At 41.0% G+C, this 23,437-nt stretch overlaps 1 protein-coding gene across 4 annotated transcripts in view; it reads left to right on the top strand.

The window, feature by feature from the left end:
• Vcan (versican) overlaps positions 1–23,437 on the top strand; it is a 108,213-nt gene that overhangs the window by 58,882 nt on the left and 25,894 nt on the right. For 3 of the 4 annotated variants that reach the window (XM_021255732.2, XM_021255733.2, XM_087180998.1), the window contains 3 exons: positions 6,878–12,088; positions 15,280–15,393; positions 18,366–18,479. In XM_021255732.2, the coding sequence (XP_021111391.2) occupies positions 6,878–12,088; positions 15,280–15,393; positions 18,366–18,479 (5,439 nt within the window). The remainder of the gene's footprint in view (positions 1–6,877; positions 12,089–15,279; positions 15,394–18,365; positions 18,480–23,437) is intronic. The other variant, XM_087181000.1, reaches the window with a different exon arrangement.

Genomic DNA, 23,437 nt, shown 5'->3' with positions numbered 1-23,437 from the left:
ATTCATTAGTTGTATCTCAGACAGTGTGAAAATTGCAGCCAAAGAACTATAATTCTTTCAATCTGAGTTACAAATCTTTCACAGGAAGTATTGTTTTAGCAGAAAGTAAACTTTTTTCATTGTCGTTTATATGAGTAACCAAGTAGATGTTCTTCCAAGAAGACTCTTAAAAGAGGGGCTAAACAGATGGAGTAGGAAGAGCGTTATGTGTTTAGAGGATCTTTTCATTTCAACTTAGGAATATGAGACCAAAAATGAGAAAAACTAGGAGATTTGTAAGGGAGAAACCCTGTGACCTAAGTCCTGTGACATGCACATCAAAGGCATGGCAATTCTGGGCTGAGGACTTCTGAGATGCACTGGAGGACAGAGGGCTTCACAGCTGCAAGGGTCAAGTTCAGAGGATGCTTTAGGACAGGTGACTGAGGGAAGGGACGGATGTGTGGCCAGCCAGTGGAGCTGCCTGAACTCCCTGCAGAAGAGCCCAGGGGAAGAGGGACCAAAGCTGCCCCTAACTTTTTAACAAAGGAGGGGTACAATTAAAAGTAACATCGTGTTTGTAGAGCTTAGCTCAGTAAATGTCATTCAGAGGTCTAAAGAGGAGCTATTTGTACTTATTAATTAGAGACCCTTCTTTCACTTTAGTTGAGGTTTTATTTACTTCTGAGTTCTTGATTCTGACAAGCATTTTTCTGGTATTAGAACATCCATCTGTCATCTATCTGTCATCTATACTTGTCATTTATCATCTACCATCTATTTATCAAACAATTTGACAATATTAGAAAACCAAAGTGAAAAATATAATGAAAGCACAGCTCTATGGTTGTTGTTTTTTAAAACTTTGCTCTATTTCTCTTTTATGTTTTAAAGAAAGCTTACAAACCTAAATTACCTGGATGACTCTTTTCCAGATATCTCTTTTTCTTGTTGCTCAGAGGTACCAAGATTACTTGAATGTGCTCTTTAGGAAACCCTGTGCTTTAGAAGTTGGAAGTTATGAAATCCCCAGGCTTTTTCTGTAAGCTGGAAGTGTGTGCACCAGTGCTATCGCCTTCAGTGCACTTGGACTAGAGAGCCGTACCTCAAATAATACTGCATCATCTGATGATCGTATGAAGTTGGGGAAAGAGGTGATTCCCGTTTGTCATTCCCATAATAGTGTGCTTCTTCGACATGAGGTCATCAGAAACACTTGTGTTACTCATATGCATACATTATCTTTCTTGAGTGTAGAATTAATGAATTGAGAATTTCTTGCTGAGCAAGAAGAGGCTTGATCAGTGGACCAGGTGAACCCCAGCTGTCAGAGGTAATAGGGAGATGTGGGTCACAGAACTCTTTAGTCATCTTCACCTTAGTCTCTGTCTCCGGGAGGGTTGAGAATCAGCACAAATAGTCCATGACATTCAGGCACTGCAGTAATTAAGGATGCAGAAACATCTGGCAGGATTTGGGCAGAGTGTTTATATCGTGATTACTACTGTCAGTTTTTCAAAAAATGGGGTTGGTGCCATTTTAGGGTGTCAAATGCTGAAAATATTGAGGATTCAAGATATCTAAGACAGTCTGGTCAAAATCAGTTGGTTTTCTTCATTAAGGTGTCTGTTAGCATTTTATTTTCATTAAGAACATATAAAAGATACAGGAAATTAAAACATTTGTTTCTGGTTATTATATCTATAGGTATACGTCTGGAAGAATTTTTGTTTTTTTGGTGCCGGGGATTAAACTTAGGACCTTGTGCTTGCGAGGCAGGCACGGTGCCACTGAGCTAAATCCCCATCCCTGGAAATTTAAATATCGTAGGGAATTTCAAACTTTCTTTAAATTTTGAAAATATTTCTTAAATATGTCAGTGTAGCTATCTACTATATTTTTGAATTAAGCAAATAAAATATTTTTGTTAGACATTAAAATGAAATCCATTTAAATAAATACAACCTTAATATATCTCATAGATTATAACTTACATTTAATTAAAAGCTCTTAAACTTAAACAGTAAAATTCCCCATAGAGAATATGAGCTTTAGCTAGCTGCCGATGCATTGTAGCAATTATGTTTTCTGTCTGTAACACTGTGACTGGAAGACTTATGCTATGTCTACAAAACTCTGCCATGAAGTACTTACAAATACTTGGTGAAAAACTTGAGGTCAGCTAGCAATAAAGCTTTGTGTGAAATGCCATTAAAAAACCTATTAACCATGGTACCAGTATACTGAAGTCAAGCTGTTAAAATACATTCATGTAAACACAAAAAAGATTATACATGTGCTCTATAGAGTTCTGTGGTTTGACTCTTGAAATCCAAGTAAAAGTTATATTATCCTTAGAGGAAAATTCTGAAATAGAGCAGTGCTTTCTAAGGACTTGTTCCTCTAAGAGCATGGAATGTCAGTAACTCTATTAGGTTGGTCTGCTAGGGTGAAAGAAAGCAGATGATGGCTTTGGAGCCAGACGCCGCCTGCACAATGGCACAGGTACCCCCCACCCCCACCCCGCCAGTCCCACATGCCACAAAGAAACCTTTCTGGTTTGCAGTAATTACAGCTGTTGCAATTCTCTAATAATACATGTGGTGGGTGGGGGTGGTGACAGGAAAGAGGATGAAGAGGTAATTTTGGAGGGTGAATAAACAAAGAGGAACAGCAGGAACCGTGAGCTAGAAGAGATCAGTGCCCAGGACTTGGCAGCCAGCCAAGTGGCTGGAAAAAAAAATCACCTACCTCTCTGTACAGTAGAGAGACTTGGCGTGAAATGTTAACAGTATGGGGACCAACCAGATATACTGACAGGACGAGAGGTAGACTGATGTAGAGGGAGAGACTCTGTTGGCAGAAAAATTTAACCTCAAAGGCCTTGGTAGTCAGTACCCCTCTGCTTTAAGCCAATATTAGAAAACACTATGAATATGAGTTGCTCAATTGTGAGAATATCTCTTTCAGTAAAAAAGAAAGCAAATAATCGTAACTCCCATTTTGTACTTTTTTTGTTTACTTAGGTTGCATTTAGTACAAAATGGGACTATAACACGAGGATCATAGGTAATAGAATTATATTGTATTAGGGATTTGTGTTACATATGTAGATTTTAGCAGCTTTTGTTGCAAAAATTACTTAAATGATATTTTAGTTTGCTTTATAGATACCGTTTTACTACTCATAAGTATATCATAACAATATTGTAAGCCTCAAACATGCACAATAACATTTATTTTTAAAGAAAATTTATGGTATTTATCAAATGAGCATATTACTTACGTGTAGGTTTTCTTCTCAATCCCTGCTTATTATGGTATAATGATAGCTCTTTGGTCATTGCCGGGTTCGGGGTACAATGGAAAACACAGGATTAAATTGGGTAAAATGCTTCTGCTTTTTGCCATTCTGGAGGCAAATCCGATCAAATACCTGGGAGGTAATTGAGGAAGGGATCCTAATCTAAATGTAACGATGGGCATATTTGTAATATGTACACTCAGCAAGGTTCCCCTCAACATAAAAATAAGAGTTTAGTTAGTCCACTTCTCTAACTTATTGGCAAAATGTTTGTGTGAGCAGGGGGAGTAGAAGGTGTACGTGAGGTGCTTTAGAGTTAATAGTAGGCCAGTGTCAGTCAGAGGGCCTGATACCTAGCAAGCGCTTAGTAAGTTTTGTGCTGGCTCCTGAGGAGAAAGTGTGCTACACGGTAGTTGTGGTAGTGCATTTAATTTTGCAGCCAAAGCAGTACAGAGCAGCTCTGTGCTTGAGACGTATATGCAAACTTTATAGGATTGATATGTTTATATTGCTGTGATTGACATATGTGATATTTATTTTAGTTATCAAGTAGAACGCATTGCACCTAACGGTTGAGTTTTTGGTGAAATATTCTGAAATGATGGTCTAAAATGCTTAAAAAAAAAAAAAAAAAAAGGTGTATGAACCTATGATAGGAACTATTAGAGTTCTTTGTCCATTTGTGGAATATTCTCCCTGAAACTAAAATCAGAGAATTTAAAGTGAATGCCATGGTCTTTAATTAATAGAATCAAGTAGACTTAATATGAGTTGATATTGCTAATTTACAATGAGGGTTTTTCTTTTTAATTTTCTAAACCAGGAAAAAGAAAAAGCAATAGATTTAACTGAGCATGGAGACACCATCTGTTAGTTGCTTCCTTAATGTCTTCCCTGACTGCTTCTCTCTACCCTCCGATTTCAGAGCCTTGTGACAAACCCTCCACCTGTAATTATGCATTAAGAAAGTGGTGGGATATGCTTATATCAGTTTTATTTTTTTAAATAAGGAATTTATTTAGAAGCCCACACAGATCTATACTAATACTGAGTGTTTTTACCCTACTCCTGGACTAAGATTTTATATAGTCCCAATATTGAGCAGTTCGCTTCCTACTTTAACTTTGTTTTTGGCTAGAGAAGCTCAGCTACCTAGCTAATTTAACACCATTATTTATTAAAAGGTCTGCAATGTGGGAGGGAGTCTCTACATGCTCTACACTGACTCACTCATTTCTTTATAAATTCTTTCTCCACTTAACTGAGGGGTGCTGTGGAGTGAAGCAGACATAGGTGTGAACTTGGTGAGCCTGTGTGTAACACTTCTTAATCACGACTTCTAGTTTAATTTGTGCCGAATGAAGCAATAAACCAGGGTTTCGTGTAAAATGAGAGTGTGAGCAGTTTCAGATAGGCAGGTTTTAGAAACTCCAGGTAAATCTCAGGAAGTTGTAGAAAATAGTTATTACTGAGTCTGGCCTTATTCATCTCAAATACTATGAACAATGAGAAACTACTTGATTTAGTGGTTAAACTGCTGAGGCAGTATTTCCAGAGATTCATTTGTGCAAACAGCAGTAAAAGTGCGTTCTGTCATACAGTGTGAACAGTTTCTTCCCATTCTCTTTTCCTAGCGCAAAGCTTATCTTTAATGCAAACTGTATAAAGATGTTAGCTGAAGGTTTTATTATGTGCTCCTTTAAAACATATGCAGTGGTCACTGCAAGGTTGGCATAACAACTTTAGGGGCCTAATATTGAATAGACTTATTCTTTTTAGTTATAGTTTGTAAAAGGGCAAGGTGTTTAATCATTTTCTTGAACTTGACAATTAGAGTTAGTTGCAGTTTCTGTGTTTGTGCTTTTATAACACATTAGAGTTAGGCATTGATCTCACTTTCCTATATGACAAAAGTTCTTTCTCATTTGTTTATGCCTTAACTCACTTACTTAGTTGAAAAGTTAAGTGTCTGGGTGGGATAAGATAGAGATACAGGAAATTAATTACAACTTGGGAAAGTTAAATAGGAAAGGGCCGTAAAATTAAGGTAAGAATAACCCAGCTCTGCACAAATAGTATTTTAGGGAGACAGTTTAGTGAAGAGATGCTGGATACAAAAAAGAGTTTTCTTCTTTTTTTATGAGATAGAAAAAAGAGCTCTAACTATTGCACATATCCTCTGTTTATATAAATGTCTTGTGGCCTTTTTTATTTAAAAAGAGTTTGATAAGATCCCCTAGAGTTTATATTAATAGTTGATACAGTACTTCTGTATTTATGTTGATGCATAGTAGACGGAATGTGAGCAATATGGTACTAATTTCTCCTGAGTAGTTTTTCTTTTCTGATGTAACAGTAGATGCTGGATATTGCTCCCTCCAAACATAAAGGCAAGTGGCTTCTTGCAGCTGAGACTGACCAGGAGAAAACAGATGTTTTCTCCCCTGCAGATGGTGTGGAGGGGCGGGGTTGGCTCTGTCCTTGTTATTCCTCTTTACTTGTGTCAGGTTCAGCCTAAGCATGTGTGATAGGAACTCAGGCTATGTGATAGAATTCCTTTGTGGGATCGAAGGCACTGCACAGGCTGGTGTCTTCCTCATGGCTCAGGCCATTCAAAGTCCCTCTCACCATGTGGAGTCACTGAAATAGAGCACCGGGAGAGGCAGGACCGCTTCTAGAGAGTTCAACACTACTAGGATGGGGTGAAGCCTTAGAATTCCTTTCTTCCTAGTGCCCAAGGCAAAGAGCTTTGATGGTACATTTCTGGTGACAGAAAAATCCATTGAGCTTCCTGGTCGGTGCCATTTGGAATTTACAATCCAGGGAATGTTCTGGCGATATGTATTATTTGAATTCTTTGAACTATTTAAATGTGACTGCTGAACTTTCTTTGGAGAAAATGTTTCTAACAACTACAAGTGACAATCGCACTCACATCCCGGAAAGGATAAAGGTGTAAGGCGCCAAGGCTCTTCATTCCTTCCCGGTCTTTTCAGTGAGCCAGCCGTCCCCACCAGGACTTCCTGTTCCTGTGGGTGGGGTGGGGCTGAGCTCTTGTCCCACTGGTGCCGTGGGTAGCGATTGTTACTGCATTCTGAATAGGCTGTGAACACTGCTGTGAGAATAGCCAACCTTCTTTCAGACAGATTATGAAGAATCCCGGAGGAAGCTCAGTTCCTTGTGGGATACAGAATATCTAAGCATCTGCTTACACATAGAACAATAATTAATTACTTTTCTAGATGGTCTGGTGAAATAAATGGTCTTAATTTCTATTTTTAAATTGCCATCTTTCCAGATTATAATGTGTACATGATTCCTTGCTTCATGTTAAGGACTTTGATGTTTTGTGAAACTTATTGAAGAGTTTTCCTAACTTGTTTCTATAATCACAAATGGGACTTGTTTTTCTTGTTGTTGATATAAAGCAACAGGTTTTGAAGACAGAATCATGTGTAGTGTGACCACACTTCACGTGGAGAGCTTCGAATCCTCCTTTGTGTGTATAAATGTGATCAGCCTTGCTGTCGATTTCTTCTGCCATACTCTGCCAAATCTTTCATTTAAGTATTGTGAAAACTTTGTTTTTTTCAGGTCGAATGAGTGATTTGAGTGTAAGTGGTCATCCAATAGATTCAGAATCTAAAGAAGATGAACCATGTAGTGAAGAGACAGATCCAATGCAAAGTCTGCTTGAAGGACTTTTTACTGACATAATCGAACTAGGCATATACAACAATGAGGAGGATGAAGGGGAGGTGGAGGATTGTGCAAATGCTACTGATGTGACCACCACCCCATCTGTACAGTACATCAATGGGAAACACCTTCTCACCACTGTGCCCAAAGACCCAGAGGCGGAAGAAGCTAGGCGTGGCCAGTATGAAAGTGTGGCACCTTCTCAAAACTTCTCAGAAAGCTCTGACAGTGACACCCGTCCGTTTGTAATACCAGAAGCAGAACTGTCTACTGCTCTGCAACCTAATGAATCTAAAGAATCTGCTGAATTGCTGAAAATTACATGGAAACCTGAGACTTACCCCAAAATGTCAGAAACTTTTTCAAGTGGTGAGCCTGATATTTTCCCTACAGCCCCATTCCATGGGGGGAAAAGCCCAGCGGGGACAGAGTCGGTCACAGAGAGAGGCCCTGGACTTGAAAATCTGGTGCATGGAAATCCTAAGCCCATGCCTCTGTTTCCTGAAGAGTCTTCTGGACAGGCTGCCATTGACCACGTATCTCAGAAAGTGGGGTTTTCAGGAGCAGCAGAAGTACTATCGGGTGAAGAGGCAGGAAAGAGCACTGCTATCATGTATATTCCAAGTGGTATAGTTCCAAGTTCTCTGTATCCTGTGTCAGAGGAAGGCTCAATCACCGTGACAGGAAATCCACAGCCTGACGGCCTATCATCTACCACAGAAAGCTGGTTTGATATAACCCCTAGACAAACTGCAGAGCATTCAGGGAGTTCTGTACTTCCATTTCTAGAGGGCTCTGGGGAAGTAGAAGAATACAAAGATAAAATGTTCACTATGGCAACTAATTTACCACAGAGAAATGCTACAGATACACTCATTACTTTAGAAACTAGCAAGGTCATGGTCACAGAAGGCTTTTCTGATGTTGCTGCGACCACCATTTATTCCAGTTCTGAGAATCCTTCCACAGAAGTAGTGTCTCCCAAATTTCTAAGTGAAACAGATACTTCCACATGGGTTTTCAGTACAGCTCTTGAGGGAAAGGAGAAGAAAGAAGTGGAAGAGGAAGAGGGAACTACTGGTATGGCTTCTACAGTGGAGTTACTGTCACCAACACAGAGATCAGACCAATTCATTTCTGCCCCTGAATTAGAAAGTTTGTATGTAGCTGCCTCTAGTGATTCAGCCATCAGGAAAAACTTTCTGCCCTTGACAACACCCACACAGTCTGGAAATGCAGTGACAAGCTCTGCCCTTCTCTTTGCCGAGACAGAGGTTTTCATTAATTCGGGGGCACAGCCCTTTGAGCCCAGCATTAGCAGCCATGCTGGGGTCCAGGAAGGGCCAACCACTCTCTCAGGTAGTCTTGTCTCTCTCCTTATGGAGCAGGGCTCGGGGGAAGCTGCTGTGGACCCAGAAACCACTACTCTTTCTTCATTTTCATTAAATTTAGAGTCTGAAATTCAAGCCAGAATGGCAGCTGCAAGTACTTTGTCTCCCCACGTAGAAACCACATCCTCCTCTGAAGCAACAGGGCAGGTTTTGACCACTGTAACGGACAGAGACATTGCTGAAAGTACAAGCCACTCATACCAGGGAAAACTGATTTCAGGACCATCAGAAGAACCAAGTCACGGGGCAGACATAAAGGGCTTTCCTACAGGTTTTCCTCTGGAGGAGGATTTCAGTGGTGACTTTACAGAGTACTCCACAGTGTCTCATCCCATCACCAGAGAAACATTGATGACAGAAGGCTCCGGAGACATGGCCTTCACAAATATCCAGATTTTACCATCTACAGTGTCTCCTTCAGAGCACACCCATCACGTGCAGGATGCAGAACAGGCCAGCAGCACTATGGTCAGCACCTCAGCCTCCCTCTGGGAAGAGTTCATAGCCTCAGCTGAGGGCTCAGGGGAGCAGCTGGTCATGGCCAGCAGCTCTGCTGACCCAGTACTTCCCACTGCTCTGGAAAACTTCTCTGGTACAGATTTCCCATTTATTGACCAAAGATTGGAAGAAATGAGTGTCACTCACGAAGCAAATCCAAGAGCCACCATTTTACCTAGAGCAGAAGTGGAGAGTACTTTAGAGCCAACAGGAAAGGATGAAGTAAAGGTCAGTGGAACAGTTTTAATGGACTTTCTCCAAACAGTGGAGCCAGCCAAGTTATGGTCTAGGCAAGAAGTCGATCTCCTGAGACAAGGGATTGAAAGTCAAACAGCCTCAGGGGAAAAGATTCAAGAACATGCATCTTTTGGATCAGCCCATAGCTCTCTTGCACCAGAACAAACAGCTTCTGATTCACAAACACTTACTGAAACTGAACTCCAAACCACAGATTATTCTACAAAGAAAACTTACAGCACTGATAAGCAAATGGAGGAGGAAGGCATTTCCTTAGCTCCCTTGTCTACTCCAGAGCCAGATACAAAGGGCTTGGAAGCATATACTGCTCTCCCCAAGGCTACTGAAAAGTCAGATTTTTACTCAGCTTCTGCCTTTGTGACTGAATTGACACCAGCTGAAGATGTAGGCACAGATTCATTAATTAAAGAAGAAGAAGAAGAAAGGGTAAAACTCTTTCCCAAAGTTGTGAGACCATATATTAATGAGTTGGGTACTGATCTCTTATTTTCTGGACTGGGATCAGGAGAAGAAGTTTTGCCCACTCTGCCTTCAGTGTCAGTGAGTTTTACTGAAATAGAACAAATCGTTAGCACATTACATCCCCAGACTCCTCAAGTGGAAAGTTTAAACACAAGTGAAAAAATAGATGATGAGAAAATGGAAAATGAAGTTAGATCTGTCATTTTTGAAACAGACAACATCAAATTTGACGAGGCAGCAGCCAACACAACCTTACTAGATGTTTTAGTAGGCGCTGGCGCAAAAGGATGGACTCCAGCATCCTTCTCTTCCACCACAGATGTTGAGCAGCCTCTCAATAAGACCCTAAGATGGTCAGAAGAAATCCAGACTCAGAGACCACAGGATGTGACTGAGCAAGTCTCTCGTGAGAATTCCTCGGCAGCAGAAATGGAAGACATAGCAACTTCTTCCACTGTTTTTCTAGCTAGAACTCATGGTCTTGAAATGGCCAAAGAATCTGTTACATTGGCACCAAAGCCATCTGACTTGCTTTATGAAAATTCTGGAGAGGGATCTGCAGAATTAGATCCTCTTGATTTAGTCCACATTTCTGGAACTACTCAGGCCACCAGGCAAGGAAGCACCACATTTGTTTCTGATAGATTGCTGGAAAAGCATCCAGAAGTCCCAGGTGCTGAAGCTAGAACTGCCCGTGGGTCACCCACAGTGTTCACGGCGCCACCTCTCCACTCGGAGCAGAATGAAACCACCCCTGACCCAACCAGCACGCCGGCAGACATGACAGCATCCTCCAAGAGGCACTCAGAAGATGGCGCAGGCAGTTTCCAAGACCGTCTTGCAGGATTTGAGGATTCCACCTTGAAACCTAACAGAAGAAAAGCCACCGAAAATATTATTATCGATCTGGACAAGGAGGATTTCATGTTGACCGTGACAGAGAGTCCCATCCTGGACATTCTCCCTGGGCTGACAGATACAACCACTATCATAGATATCGATCACACAAAACTTGTAGATGAAGACATCCTTGGAATGCAGACAGACATAGACCCAGAGGCACCAGCAGAGCCACGTGGTGAAGAAAGCACTCAAGCCGTCCAAGCCTGGAATCAGCATGAGGCAGCCGTTAACCGTTCCTTAACCGAGGAAGCATTTGAGGGCTCTGGTGAGCCTCTTCTGGCTGAGTACACTCAGGCAGCACATAACAAACCAGCAGCTTCTGAGGACAGAAGCCAATTGCATCACATGGGGTTTAATGCTGCAACTGAAACTCCTGTTCCTAGCATGGGAGCAGAATCAGATATTCTACTTCCCATGGTCACAGCCCTGCCCATGCCTGGTAAGTCTGCCACAGTTCATCCAGAGATCCGAGAACCAAAGATGGAAACAAAAGGCCTGGATGACATATTTGAATCAAGCACATTGTCTGACAGTCAAGCTATTGGAGACCAAAGTGAAGTAATATCAACATTGGGTCATTTGGAAAGGACTCGGGAGGAGGATGAAGAGAAGAAATATGTAGGTCCTTCTTTTCAGCCAGAATTGTCTTCAGGGGCCGAGGAGTTACTGATGGACCTCACTCCCTATGTAAGTATCAGTAATGTCCACCTCATGGCTCAGAGCTTAACAGAAGCACCTGATGTGCTGGGAGGACCCAGCCCCTCGGTCGCTCTTTCAGCATCTGAAGTGCTGTCCTCTCAGACAGCATCCTCTCCAGTATCTGTCTCCCTGGGCAGTGGGGCATCTGAATATGCAGAGGTTCCCCAGCCAAGTGCTCTGCCAGGTACAGATGCCAACTCCACGCCAAGGTCTCCGGGGCATTCTTGGAATGAGGTTCATACAGTTTTTGAAGCCACTTCCAAACCAGTGAGTGAAGAACACTTACATGTAACTGAGCCTCTGGCTTCCTCTCCTGACACTGAACTTTCAGAAGATGAAAGTGAACCCAAGTTGTTAGAAGAAGTGGAAACTTCTCCCACAGAACTAATTCCTGAGGAAGTGACTGAGGCTTCCCAAGATCCCAGAAACAAAAACAGTGGTCAGTTTTCCAGAGAAACGATGGAGGTGTTTCCCAGTATTAGAACCCTTGGAGTTGGAACTGTTCCTACAGCTGCCAGGGAGAGTAAGTTAGAAGGTGCTATGCAGCGGCCACATTCTTCTTCTGCTTCTGTGCTTTCCAGGGTTGAGGCTGGTATGGTGTCTCAGCCCAGCCCACAGACCTCCACAAGCCCCACCATTGCTTCTTATTTGGAAATAAACCCTGAAACACACACAACAGCTTTAATCCAAGGGGAGGATTCCACAGTCGCAGCACCAGAAAAGGAACCACCTGTGAGAATTCTTGATTCTCATGATCAGGCTGCAGGAAGCAGTGTGGGATTAAGCAGTGAGCTTGTCACACCACCATTTTCCCTTCTGGAAACTTCTAAGGAAACTCATTTTCTGCTTGGCGTTCATGAAGAGGCCATGGAAGGGACAGCAGTCTACCTACCAGGTAAGATCACAACACTGATAAATCGGTTCCAGATCTGGAAACGGTCCCTTCATGCTAATGCCTATGATTTTTATTGTGATGTTAAAGCAGTGGAGATTTTTATATTGTTCATGGAACAGCAGGCTGGTACTGGGCTTATTACGAACTGATGAAAACAAGAACAGAGTTTCTCTGGGCTTTATTTTGTATTTTTCTGTGCTTTAGAAACAACATACAGTTGTAAAATGGATAAAATGAAACAAGGCTAAAAAGTCAATGTGTTTTTGCTCACAGCTAAAGTATTACTTTGCCATAGGTCATACACTTACACGTCTTAGTTTTAAAAGTGAAAAAAAATCCTATTTTCTTTTTAAAACCTTGCCATTGATGGATTCTACTATGGCAGTTATCAAAATTTGCCATGCCTTTGACATTTGAGAGTAGTAACTAGTTTTAATAAACATTTTATAGCGTGGGAAATATCAATTATCAGCTTATATTCTAAGGTAATTTCCATGCTTGAGAGAGTCTCCATATTATATTGAACCCAGCACCTAGCCACAGTGGGTTTTTGTTTAGTATACATTCATATTCTGTCCTTTGAAGGATTTCTGTTTATTTGTTGAATATACCAAAAGCATGAGTTTGATACTGTATCACATAGACCTCTTCATTGGGTCTTCTCAGAAGGCTGTAAAGCACGATTATTAGAGCCAGGTAAAAGCATAGGACGTGGCAATTCCAAGAGGGTCAGTAACTGATCCAGGGTTGCACTGCCAGACCATGGCAAATGTGGAATTGGAACCCAGAACCGCCCCTCTCTGAAGTCTACGGTCTTTTTACTGCCTTTTCCTGGTTTCCTCTACTTTCTACAACTGAACAATTGACATTTAATGATATGTAAACCAAAACCTTGGAGTACAAGCTATGTAGTCACTTCCTTTTTAATCAAGCTGGAGGATGTTGGGAGTCAGCTTTTATAGTGTTTATCTGGAGTCTTTATTTGAATAACTCTGTCAGTGGAACCCACAAACAGCCATCACCACTTAGCTGCTATCTAGAAAAAGAAAGAAAATCAGTACTTTCAGGGCTGTGTTGCTTCAAAATAAATGTTGTATTTTAATAAATATGTTGTATGTCATGGCTATTGTTAGAATTGTTATTCTGATCATACCAATTTCATTTTTTGTGCTACTGATACTTTATCTTGAGCTTCAGAAAGAGTAAAATAGTCAGAAAGTACAATTTTTTATAAATGGATTGGAATATTTTGTAAATAAAATTGATCAAAGGTGGTTGACACTGTATTTGTTTTGCTATCATTCTATATTTAATGTGTAACCGATAACCTAGTGATCTGTTCAATATTTACTGTTTTGTAATTAGGTTGAAATGTGCTTTGGGTTGTTGAAAATATGATATAGAAATAACTGATCCGAGAGAGAGAGAGAGAGAGAGAGAGAGAGAGAGAGAGATTTGACAACTGAGTGAGCAATGCGTTCCAGTCATCCAGTCCACAGAGTTTACCAGAAATTTGAATTTGTGTCTTCATTGCAAAACAAATTGTCACTGTAGCTTAATTCAGTAAACAGCAGCTCACATGGGATTCCCCGGTTTATCTTGTGGAGCAGACTTTCAGAGGCTCATACAAACTATTTAGGGAAAAATAAAATTTCTTTAGAGCAACTCTTCTCATGAGAGAGCCCCTTCAAGTTCACAGGAAGACCCACTTTCTCAACAAGCCCGGGTCCTGGTCTCTGCTGGGGGGTCTTGCGTCTGTGGTGGGGCAGCCCAAGACTTCACGTGTGTAGCATCCCACAGTCTTACAGAATGCTGTCCCGGAAGTGTCATTTGATTCACCACAGACAGAGTTGTGTCCTTGACCACTACCTTGTCCCCGGGGCAATGTACTTTCTCATGGAGAAAGCTAAGATTGCAAAGGAGTTTAAATTATTTTTGAATCCACAGGAGAAAATGCCTTAGAAAAATTGGGTTAATTTTTGAAGAAGTTGATATATGCATCCAGATTTACCTAATTTTAATGTGAACCCTAAAAGCTAATGTGTCCACCAAATACGTCTTTTAGGTTGCCCAGAGTTTACTTAGCACTCAGAAAGTTTTGGTCTGACTTTCCTGAGTAGGAATGGCTAAGTTATCTTCTATACCAGATAGACATTTTCTTTTCATGTGTATTTCAGGATTTCAGGACTTAAGATGCTTGAAAATAAGGTTGTATGCCATATATAATCCACTTTAATGCAACTATTTCGTAGAACTTTTAATTGTCAATTGAATTCTTGACGACTTTGAGAGTTGAACCGTTTTGAAAAATATTCAAAGAATAAATATAGACTGATTGAAAATATACTTACCCAGGCAATATTTCAAAATGAAATGCACACTTCAAATGGTGTACAAGAATGTGCATTATAGGATATACATTTTTCAACTATTTGTCTTCATAGATTCATGTCTGGCCTTTACAGTGGTCTCTAAGAAGGGCTCATTTTATTTCTCATTTTATTTCTCATTTATTTCTGTTTTAATAAAAACTGGGGGTTTCATTTTAGGTGAAGTTTTTTGTATTTGGGTGTGCTTTTATGCCGGAGAGTTTAATTGATGTGTTGCTTTTCTTTAAGTATAGTTTAAAGGAGTACATTTGGAACGTGTTTTTGGAAAAAGCATGTTAATGTAGCAGAGGAGACTTCAGTGCACACACTGGAAGAAAAAGTTTCTGAGCATTAAGTGGTAAAAGGCAATAATAATCCAAATGATGGTAACAAGCCAATCTGCTAAAAAGAATGCATGTTCTGTGTATCCAGCCATTCCACATGAACTAACCCTGTTTAAAAGAATACATTCTCCATCACTGTGCACATATGTGTAATCATGTTTGACTAAAATCAGTTGTCATTATCATGCCGACTAAATCTGCTGTAGAATATATTAGTTGCCAGATACAGTATAAAAATATTGTTTAAGCATAATGATTTAAACCTAGAAGTGAATAGATGCAATTTGTAACATTTAGTTATAATGCCAAGAAACACTCCAGAGTAAAGATAATGTTGAATTTTCTACGTAGTATTTCTAAATTGCCATGGTAAAGCTCATACTGTGGTAGCAACAAGTGGCATTTTATGCTAAAATGCAATGAAACCTTATAGATGAGCCTAATTGGTTTTTTGTTCTTACTTTCCTGAACACGGCAGGACTTGATCAGTGTAAAACCAACCCGTGCCTGAATGGAGGCACCTGTTACCCTACGGAAACGTCCTACGTGTGCACCTGTGTGCCAGGCTACGGTGGAGGCCAGTGTGAACTTGGTAAGACCTTCTTGGCCAACGGAGCCGGGTCCTTTCTGGAAGCTGAACTTAGTGGGGAGAAACCCACGTGGAAAACCATGTGTGCACGAGCCGTGTGTTAAAGGAAGTTAGAATCTGATCGCTGAGGGCTGGAAAAGGGGACACGTGTTTCCTGAAGTCTCTTAATACAACCAAGACTGGGTGCGGCTTCCTGAGCCCACTTGCGTCTTTTGGGGGTTTTGCCTAGAGAGTGATGGATCGATATTAATTAAAAAGTCTTCATCGATCCTTAATTTCTGCATATCTATACATAGTCCATTGAAGTGCAGTTTTTCTTCTCAGAAAATTGTATTTGCATAGGGAAATAAAGTTGGGGAATTTAGTTCTTCTGTTTTGGATGACCCCAGTCTCTGGTGTGGAGTAAGCCAGGCCTTCACCTGCTTCTCTGCACATCCACTCAAAACTGTCTCCGCCTCAAGGAATTGCACTGTTGTTGTCTACGTCCTCTTTTGATTTCCAAGGAAGCAAACTGGCTTTTTACTACATCAGTTCATTTTACTCCTATGTTCTTTTAAAAATCTTTTCCTTTTCTTTAAAAACACTCTCGGTTTTGATTTGGGTAAGTACCAACCTCACTTGCCAGTTGCCAGGGCAGTGGTTCCCATGGCAGCATGGTCCCCGGATCAGAAACATCAGCATCACTGAGAAGGTTAGCAGTGCACCTTCACTTCCCAGCTCAGATCTCCAGAAACAGGTGCTCTGCACAGGGACCAGAGCCCGTGCCTCCCGGAACGCGATGCACGCCAAGGCCTCCACGCACTGGGCTCAAGTAGGAAGTCAAACTAGTCAGTGCTTTGGTGAGAATGAGTGAAGAAAGAGGGCATAAGAAGAATAAGAAAGGGCCGATGGAATGTATTGTCCAAGAGCTCTTTTCTAAAGGTATTGTGGTTTGCTTCAAATTATGGAATAAATCCCACCAGTAAACCTTTAGATTACACAAGAATGTTAAGCTAAAATTCCAGTGTTCGTACTTGAAAAGTACTTGTCTTTAGAAAGTCACATTCAGGGGGCTCTACTTCTCTCCTAACTAGTGTGAGCATAGAAAAAATAGCCATAGATAACGTTTAAGGAATAACTGTATCTTAAAGGTCAAATGTATAGATATAACGATATTTATCTGACCTTCATTCTGTTTTACATTAAAGTTGATTAAAATAATTTAATGAGTTAATATCTGTGAAGCTCTTAATACTGATTGGCACTTGGCATGAACAGAGAAGTGTTTAGTGAATTTACTATAGAGTTGTGACTGAGACTAGTGCTTTAGACACAAGTATATGATATTATTCTTGGATATTTAACTGGCTTTATATGTTTATTTTCAAAAATATTCCTTAAAATTAAATTTTCAATGTAATAGCAAAATGCTATAGAAATATAGTCATTAATTTCACTAGAGGAGACTGGAGAGATCTGTATAGGAGCGTATGTTTGATACTGACCTTAAAATTGGGGAGGATTTGATAGACGGATGGAGGGAGATATGGACACAACAAACAGAAGCAGAGAGACCACGAAATCGGAATGAATTGGGGGCTCCACGTGTGCATACAGGCCTGACAATGACCTGGGGGAGGGGAACATAGCTGGACAGAAGATTGACAAGCAGGCTGGGGCTGGAAGACTCTGAAATCTGAGAAGGTCCTGAATCCAGTGCAGTGAATAGCTTTCCTTCGTGTTCTACTCTGTTGTTCTGAGATATCTGTGAGGCGTGATCAACAAATACAGTGAATGAATATTATATTTAACTTTAAAAGATGCATTGCTGATGAACTCTTCTCAAAATGCTCCCCTCACTTTGAACACTCTTATCCCTCGTTCTTGGCACTTTCTGAAGTGGTTCCGCAAGTCCTGTTTTATGAGTATCTTTAGTTGTGTGATCATGGCTGTCTCGATGTCCTGAATCCATTTATAACATTGACCACTCATGGTCATTTTGACTTTAAAGAAGAGCCGGGAGTGACGCTGTGCTAGAACTGGTGAATAAGGTGGAGACTGAGTGGTTTTTGTGAGCCCACCTTTCTGTTCAATGGCACTTAGTGGCAGCAGCCACCATATTTTAAGTCACACTTGGACACTTCCAAAAGAGGACTCCAGAGCTGCTTCAGAGAGTGGCAGGAACAATGGGATGAGTGTATTGGAAGTGAGGGGAAGCATTCTGAGAGGGATACATGTGCGTGTATCTTTTACTGTGATACTTTTAAAATTTAACCCTTTACCATGTACTTGATAGCCTCCTGTACACACTCGATGAAATACAGGCTGTTCAATGCCTGTCCCAGAGCACCTGACTCTGTAGATCTGGGGTGATTGGGGAAAGTGCATTTCTAATGTTCTCAGTGATGCTGGTGGTGCTGGTCCACTTTGGACACTGCCCTGGGCAACTGAAATCCATGGAAAGCTGAGCAGCAGACTAGCAATGAAATGCTAGTGAAATGATCAGGACTGAAAAGATGCCCATCGGCAGAGGAGAGGCTGGCAGGCTGGGAGGCCAGCTGGGGGTTGTGCGTATTTCACCTGTGAAGTGATCAGAGCATATGGGGCGGGAACTGGAAGGCCACACAGATTCTTTATCTGTTTTAGGGCTCATGGGATAGAGAGGGTGACCCTGCTCTGAATATATTTGACATTTTCTTTGGGTCACCAGATTCAGTACATAAAAATATAGCTGGTCAGTGAAATTTGAACCTTGGTTAAAGAAAAGAACCTTGTCTCAAATAAAAAATACATAAAAATAAATAAATAAATGCTGGAGATGTAGGTCAATGCAGAGCCTCTGAACTCAGTCCGCAGCCACACACACACACACACACGCGCATTGGAAATTCAAATTTAGCTGGCCATCCTCCCTCAACCTCACACTGAACTGAATTCATCCATCCTTTGTGAAAGTGTGTATGGGAGCTTTTACATGTTATTATTATTTATTTCAGATTTCGATGAATGCCACTCTAACCCCTGTCGGAATGGAGCAACCTGTGTTGATGGTTTTAATACGTTTCGGTGTCTCTGCCTTCCAAGCTACATTGGTGCACTTTGTGAGCAAGGTAAGAGCTGTTGTAGGGTTTCGGTGATGAACACTGATGATGTTTCCCCAAATGTTGGCCTCCCTGCATTTTCTTCTTTGTGGAGGAAAGTCACGCTTTCTTATATGTGATACGCACCTGAGCCATGGCTCAGGTTTTTGTGTTGCTGGTTGATTAGAACTGGAGACAGGCCCGCAGTGCTGAACTGGAGGACATACTCAGCAGAAGGAATACGGTTATATGTATGCTTTCTGGGGATAAAGGAGGCACTGACTTAATGTGGCCTGGGGACCGAGGAATATTAGATTCAGTGTGAGACCCCTGCATTTTCTCCCTCAAAGCAGGCGAGACTCAGGCTGATTTCTGGTAGTCAGTCATATCCAGAGAATGAGCTGACACAGCTGTTAACATACATTAGCCCTGGCGGCACGTACTACATTAAAGATGTTATGAGTTTGCTTGCTGGAAAATTTTCCTTCTAACGAAGCATCTGCTTTTTTTCTGAATAAAGAAAGGACCCAGAATCTCATGATTCCTGTACCTTGCATTTTATGGCCAACTGAAGAGTATGTTTTAGGTCGTTAATGGCAACATTTCTTAGTCCACCAATCAGAGACAGATGGCGTGCTCAGCATCCCTGGTTTTGGAAGGTCAATTTCCTCTGCTTAAAGTCATACAGTGGTTTGGCTTTGACAAGAGTGCTCAGTGCCAGACTTCCGTCCTACCAGACAAAATGAAAACGTGTTAGACACTCAGACACATTGGCCAGGCCCCACATTCAGCTTTGTGGTGTTAACCCAGACGTCACTACAATTAAAACCAAAGCTAAAGGCAGCTTGTACCAAATTACTGTTACAAAGCCAAGGGCAATGGCTGAGCTCTGGGGTTTTTCTTTTTTTAGGGGACAGGGTGGATCTTTTTGTTCTAGAAATTTAAATCTGAAAATAGATCGAGCACAATTCTCTTTTTAAATTGAAAAGTAAGAAAGATAAATCATTTCTTGAAGAAGACTAAGGGATTAAACACTAGAAGCATTCAAACATGTTAAAATAAATCTGGCTTCCCTTAGTTTTGAGTACAAGGAGGAACCCCCAAATTCAATTGTCCAGCAACTATGTATGCAGCACCCACTGTTTTCAGACAGTGAGCCGTGTATGGGATACTGACCTCTGACTAGGAAAATCCCTGATCTCGGTCACTTAGTGTAACTCTTGGTGGAGAATAAAAAGGAGCCTATTTGTTGGCTAGTTTATAGTTTATCAGGTGCTTCCTGCCACGGTGTTTCATTTGGTTGATGTGACTGTTCTTTGCATTCGATGTGTTACAAGTAGAGGTTCAGAGAAGAAAAGCACTCAAGATTTACAAAGCCAATGAATTACAGAATGGGAAAAACAAGCTTAAAGGATTAACTCTTAAGCCAGAATTTTTCTCAGTGCCTTCACACTTCTAAAGTACTTCTCCAAGATATAGCACTCGTATTTGAGTCTGTTTAATGGATTGCATGGTAACAGATTCTTGGAAGGGATTTTGAGGCCAGTTAATTGTTCCCTCTCTTTAAAAAAGAATATTGAACAGAAACAATTTTTAGTTGTTTCTTCCTTTTCTGTTGCACCTAAATTTCAGGTACATTCTATTCTATCTGCAAGCCAGTCCAGCTTTCATGCACTTTATTTGCTGAGGACCATCTATCCCTGTCTATTTGCCCGATACAGCTGCCATCCTGTGATTTATTGCCAGGATGCTGAAAGATGTCTTTTTTCTCTCCTTTTCAGGTTGCCCAAGAAGACATGTTTTCTTTTTTAACAGCAGCACTGTTGTCTAAACACTTTTCTATCCAAAGTTCTGTCATGACTGTGTCATTATTTCTGCAGCTGACCTCTTCTCTCTGCAATAGTAACTTTTTAAGTCTCAATAACTCAGAAATAGAGGGACATATTCTGGCAGACTAGTAACAGATATAAAATCTCAAAGGGGCTCTTGGACTAGTACAGAAACATCTCTGCTTATCCGGATTCCTGTCCAAAGTCGCTGGTGCAGCTTACTAGGGTGGAGGGTCGTAGGGTCCACAGTGTCTTAAGGCTTGACAGCTGTATATCAGAGGTTTGGGAAAGATCACCTGAAAACAAAAAAAGATAGCTTTTCAGGGCAGTTGTTTAACAGTGGTATCTTAGCTTCTGTGGTCATGCATAGTAATCTCACACAGTCTAAATGTGAGACTTTGTATTTTAGCCTGTGCACTCAAGGAGTTTTAAAGCATAAGGTATCTGTCCATAACATTGAATGACATTTAGGAAAAGAGTATCATCAGAAAGAGTTGTCTTGCAATCAGTACAGTGAGATTCACATTGTTTTCAGGGGAATTTGGAAAAATCACAAATGCTGAGATTTCCTATTGGAATAGTATCCTGGGAGATGCTCCTGCCCATGTAAATCCTTCATTACATGAACAACAAAAGCTGTGTGGATCAGTGCGGATGTTTGGCTTTTAAAAAATACCAAAAGCCATGTGTGGTATTTACACATATATTTTAATCATTAGGAAACTGGTTTAAATAGCATAGCTGAGCGATGGCGAACCTTTTGGAGACCAAGTGCTCAAACTGAACCCAAAACCCACTTAATTATTGCAAAGTGCCAACACTGCAATTAAACCCGAATGCTGAAGTTTTAGCTTAGAAAAACCAGCTCACACATTATCATCTTTAGTCTTAAAAGAAAAACGTGTGCCATAGGTTCACCACCACTGGTATAGATAAATAAGTTTTTGCAGTGTGGTTTTAATAGAAACTGCTCCTTGGTTTTTATTCTTTTAGGAATATATACATCTGTGAACAGAGAAAGGCATTTGTCTTAGTCTGTACAGTGCTGTAACAAAATACCTGGCACTGGCTACTACACAAAGAAAAGAGGTCTATTTAGCTTCCAGGTTGGAGGGACATCTGAGATGGGGTGTCCCCATTGGTTCTGTCCCTGCTGAGGGCCTTATTGATACAATAGCAGATCAGGAAGCAGCCTCTGCAGAAGGGAGAGGTTAGATAGCAAGACAGAGAATCAGAGCCCTTGGGGGTCTAGCTTACTCTTTGGAAAACACTCATTCTAGTCCTAACTAATGCACCCTTCCCAGACCCAGCCCAGGAGACAACCTGAGCCTGTCGTGAAGGTGGAGCCCTAAGACCTAACTACCTTCCACGAGGCCACAGCTCTACATATGCTACCACCCCTTGCTCCTGTAACATTGGAGACCACGCGTGCAGCCCAGGAACCTTTGGGAGAACGAATGACATCCAAGTGACAGCAGCATTGTAGCAATGACATGCATCTAAATTGTATGAGTTCTTTTGCCAAAAGATAAAAAAATGCTTAATGATAATCTGTTTTAATGACAAAAGACAAAAAAAAACCCAAACTAAAATCATTCAGGTTAATAGGCGATAAGAAGGAGTGTAGAGAAGACTTTTTCTGATGTATTGTTAAAGAATTAAAGACCCTCTAGATTCTCTTCTTCTCTCTATGGATTGAGCCCAGGGTCTGAAGCTTGCTGGGCAAGCTTTCTGACACTGTGCTTCATCCCCAGCCCCTAGAATTTTAAACTGTGCATCTTAAAATAAACGATAATTTCCAGGGTTAAGGGAAAGTATGGTATTACAATACCACAGTATTGACTTTGGCAGCAAAAGTGTTCTAAAATTTATTTCCAACTCTCATTCCTTATAAAGCAAGCCCATCAAATATGAAGATCTGTTTTCTCCCCTTCCCACCTCACTTTGAATTCTTCTACATGACCTCCGCCAGTGAAAATTACTACCCACAGGACCAAAATGTGCTTCACTTTGGATACCAAGTGCTACTTTTGTACAATCATCTGGCTGTGTCCTGATCCTTTCCCGAGAGATTTGGTGATCTCTAAACAACACTTTAATAAAACTCAAAACTTCCAGTGCACGTGATTCAAAATGGTTAGTCAGCAGGCTGTAACTAAACAGCAGGCTCAAGAGACTAAACTGAAGTGAAGATTGCTCTCAGAGATAAGCTGTGCCTTCGGTCTGAATGGTCTGAATCACTGAATCCAGGATGAAAAAAGAAACCACTCTCACGTATACTCCTACAACTGTAGAAAGAAAGGCATAAACACTACAGAAAGGGAATACTAGAGCACAAAGCAGGAGGCGATGTCTGTTTCAACATGGCCACCAAAATCAACATCTGAAACATTTAATGGAGTCGAGTTTGCTTTCTTTATCAATCAGTAAACTCTCACAGGAGGAGACATGCTTGTTAGACCAAAGGAGCCGGGGATTTAGCTCAGTGGTGCCGGCGCCTGCCTCGCAAGTGCAAGGTCCCGAGTTCTATCCCCAGTACCAAAAAAAACCCAAAAACACCCCGTGTAGACCAAGGGAAAGGTTTCCTTGGTGTCTGAAATTCTATAAACTCTGCAGTTTTGGTAGTTTTTGTACGTAACTCTTTCAGTATATTTGTGAGCTATATTTGGTGAAAGTCAGAGTCATTTACACTGATCATTATTTAATATCTGTGAGCAAGTGAATTTGAGGGAAAATTGCCAATAAGAATTTCTTGAGAATAGCACCAGAGGAAGTGTAGCTGAGGATTATGGCAAGCAGAAAATGTAGAAATATTTGAAAATATTTTCATTGCACTAGGATACCAGTTATGGTATGCTTTTTGCAAATAAACACACACACACAGAGGATGTACTTAAAATATGTGGTAAATTTTAAATTTAAAAAATTATTACAGTAGGACTGGGATGTAGCTCAGTGGCACCACGCCTTCCTGGCAAGCACAAGGCCCTGAGTTCAATTCCTGGTACTGGAAAAAATTATTATAGTGAAAGACACATTTCCATTAATCTCACTTAAAATCTTCCCCTTGACTTCACGCTCACTCACCCCATCCTTCTTGCTGCTTTCTACAGCAGCTCTGGAGTCTTGTTTTGAGTGTGTTTAGTTGTGCTGTCCTGG

Source organism: Heterocephalus glaber, unplaced genomic scaffold (genome assembly GCF_053883595.1).
Source record: "Heterocephalus glaber isolate CG9 unplaced genomic scaffold, H.glaber_assembly_v1.0 deba00001465, whole genome shotgun sequence".
NCBI lineage: Eukaryota > Metazoa > Chordata > Mammalia > Rodentia > Bathyergidae > Heterocephalus > Heterocephalus glaber.
This window is presented reverse-complemented; position numbering and strand designations above follow the sequence as displayed.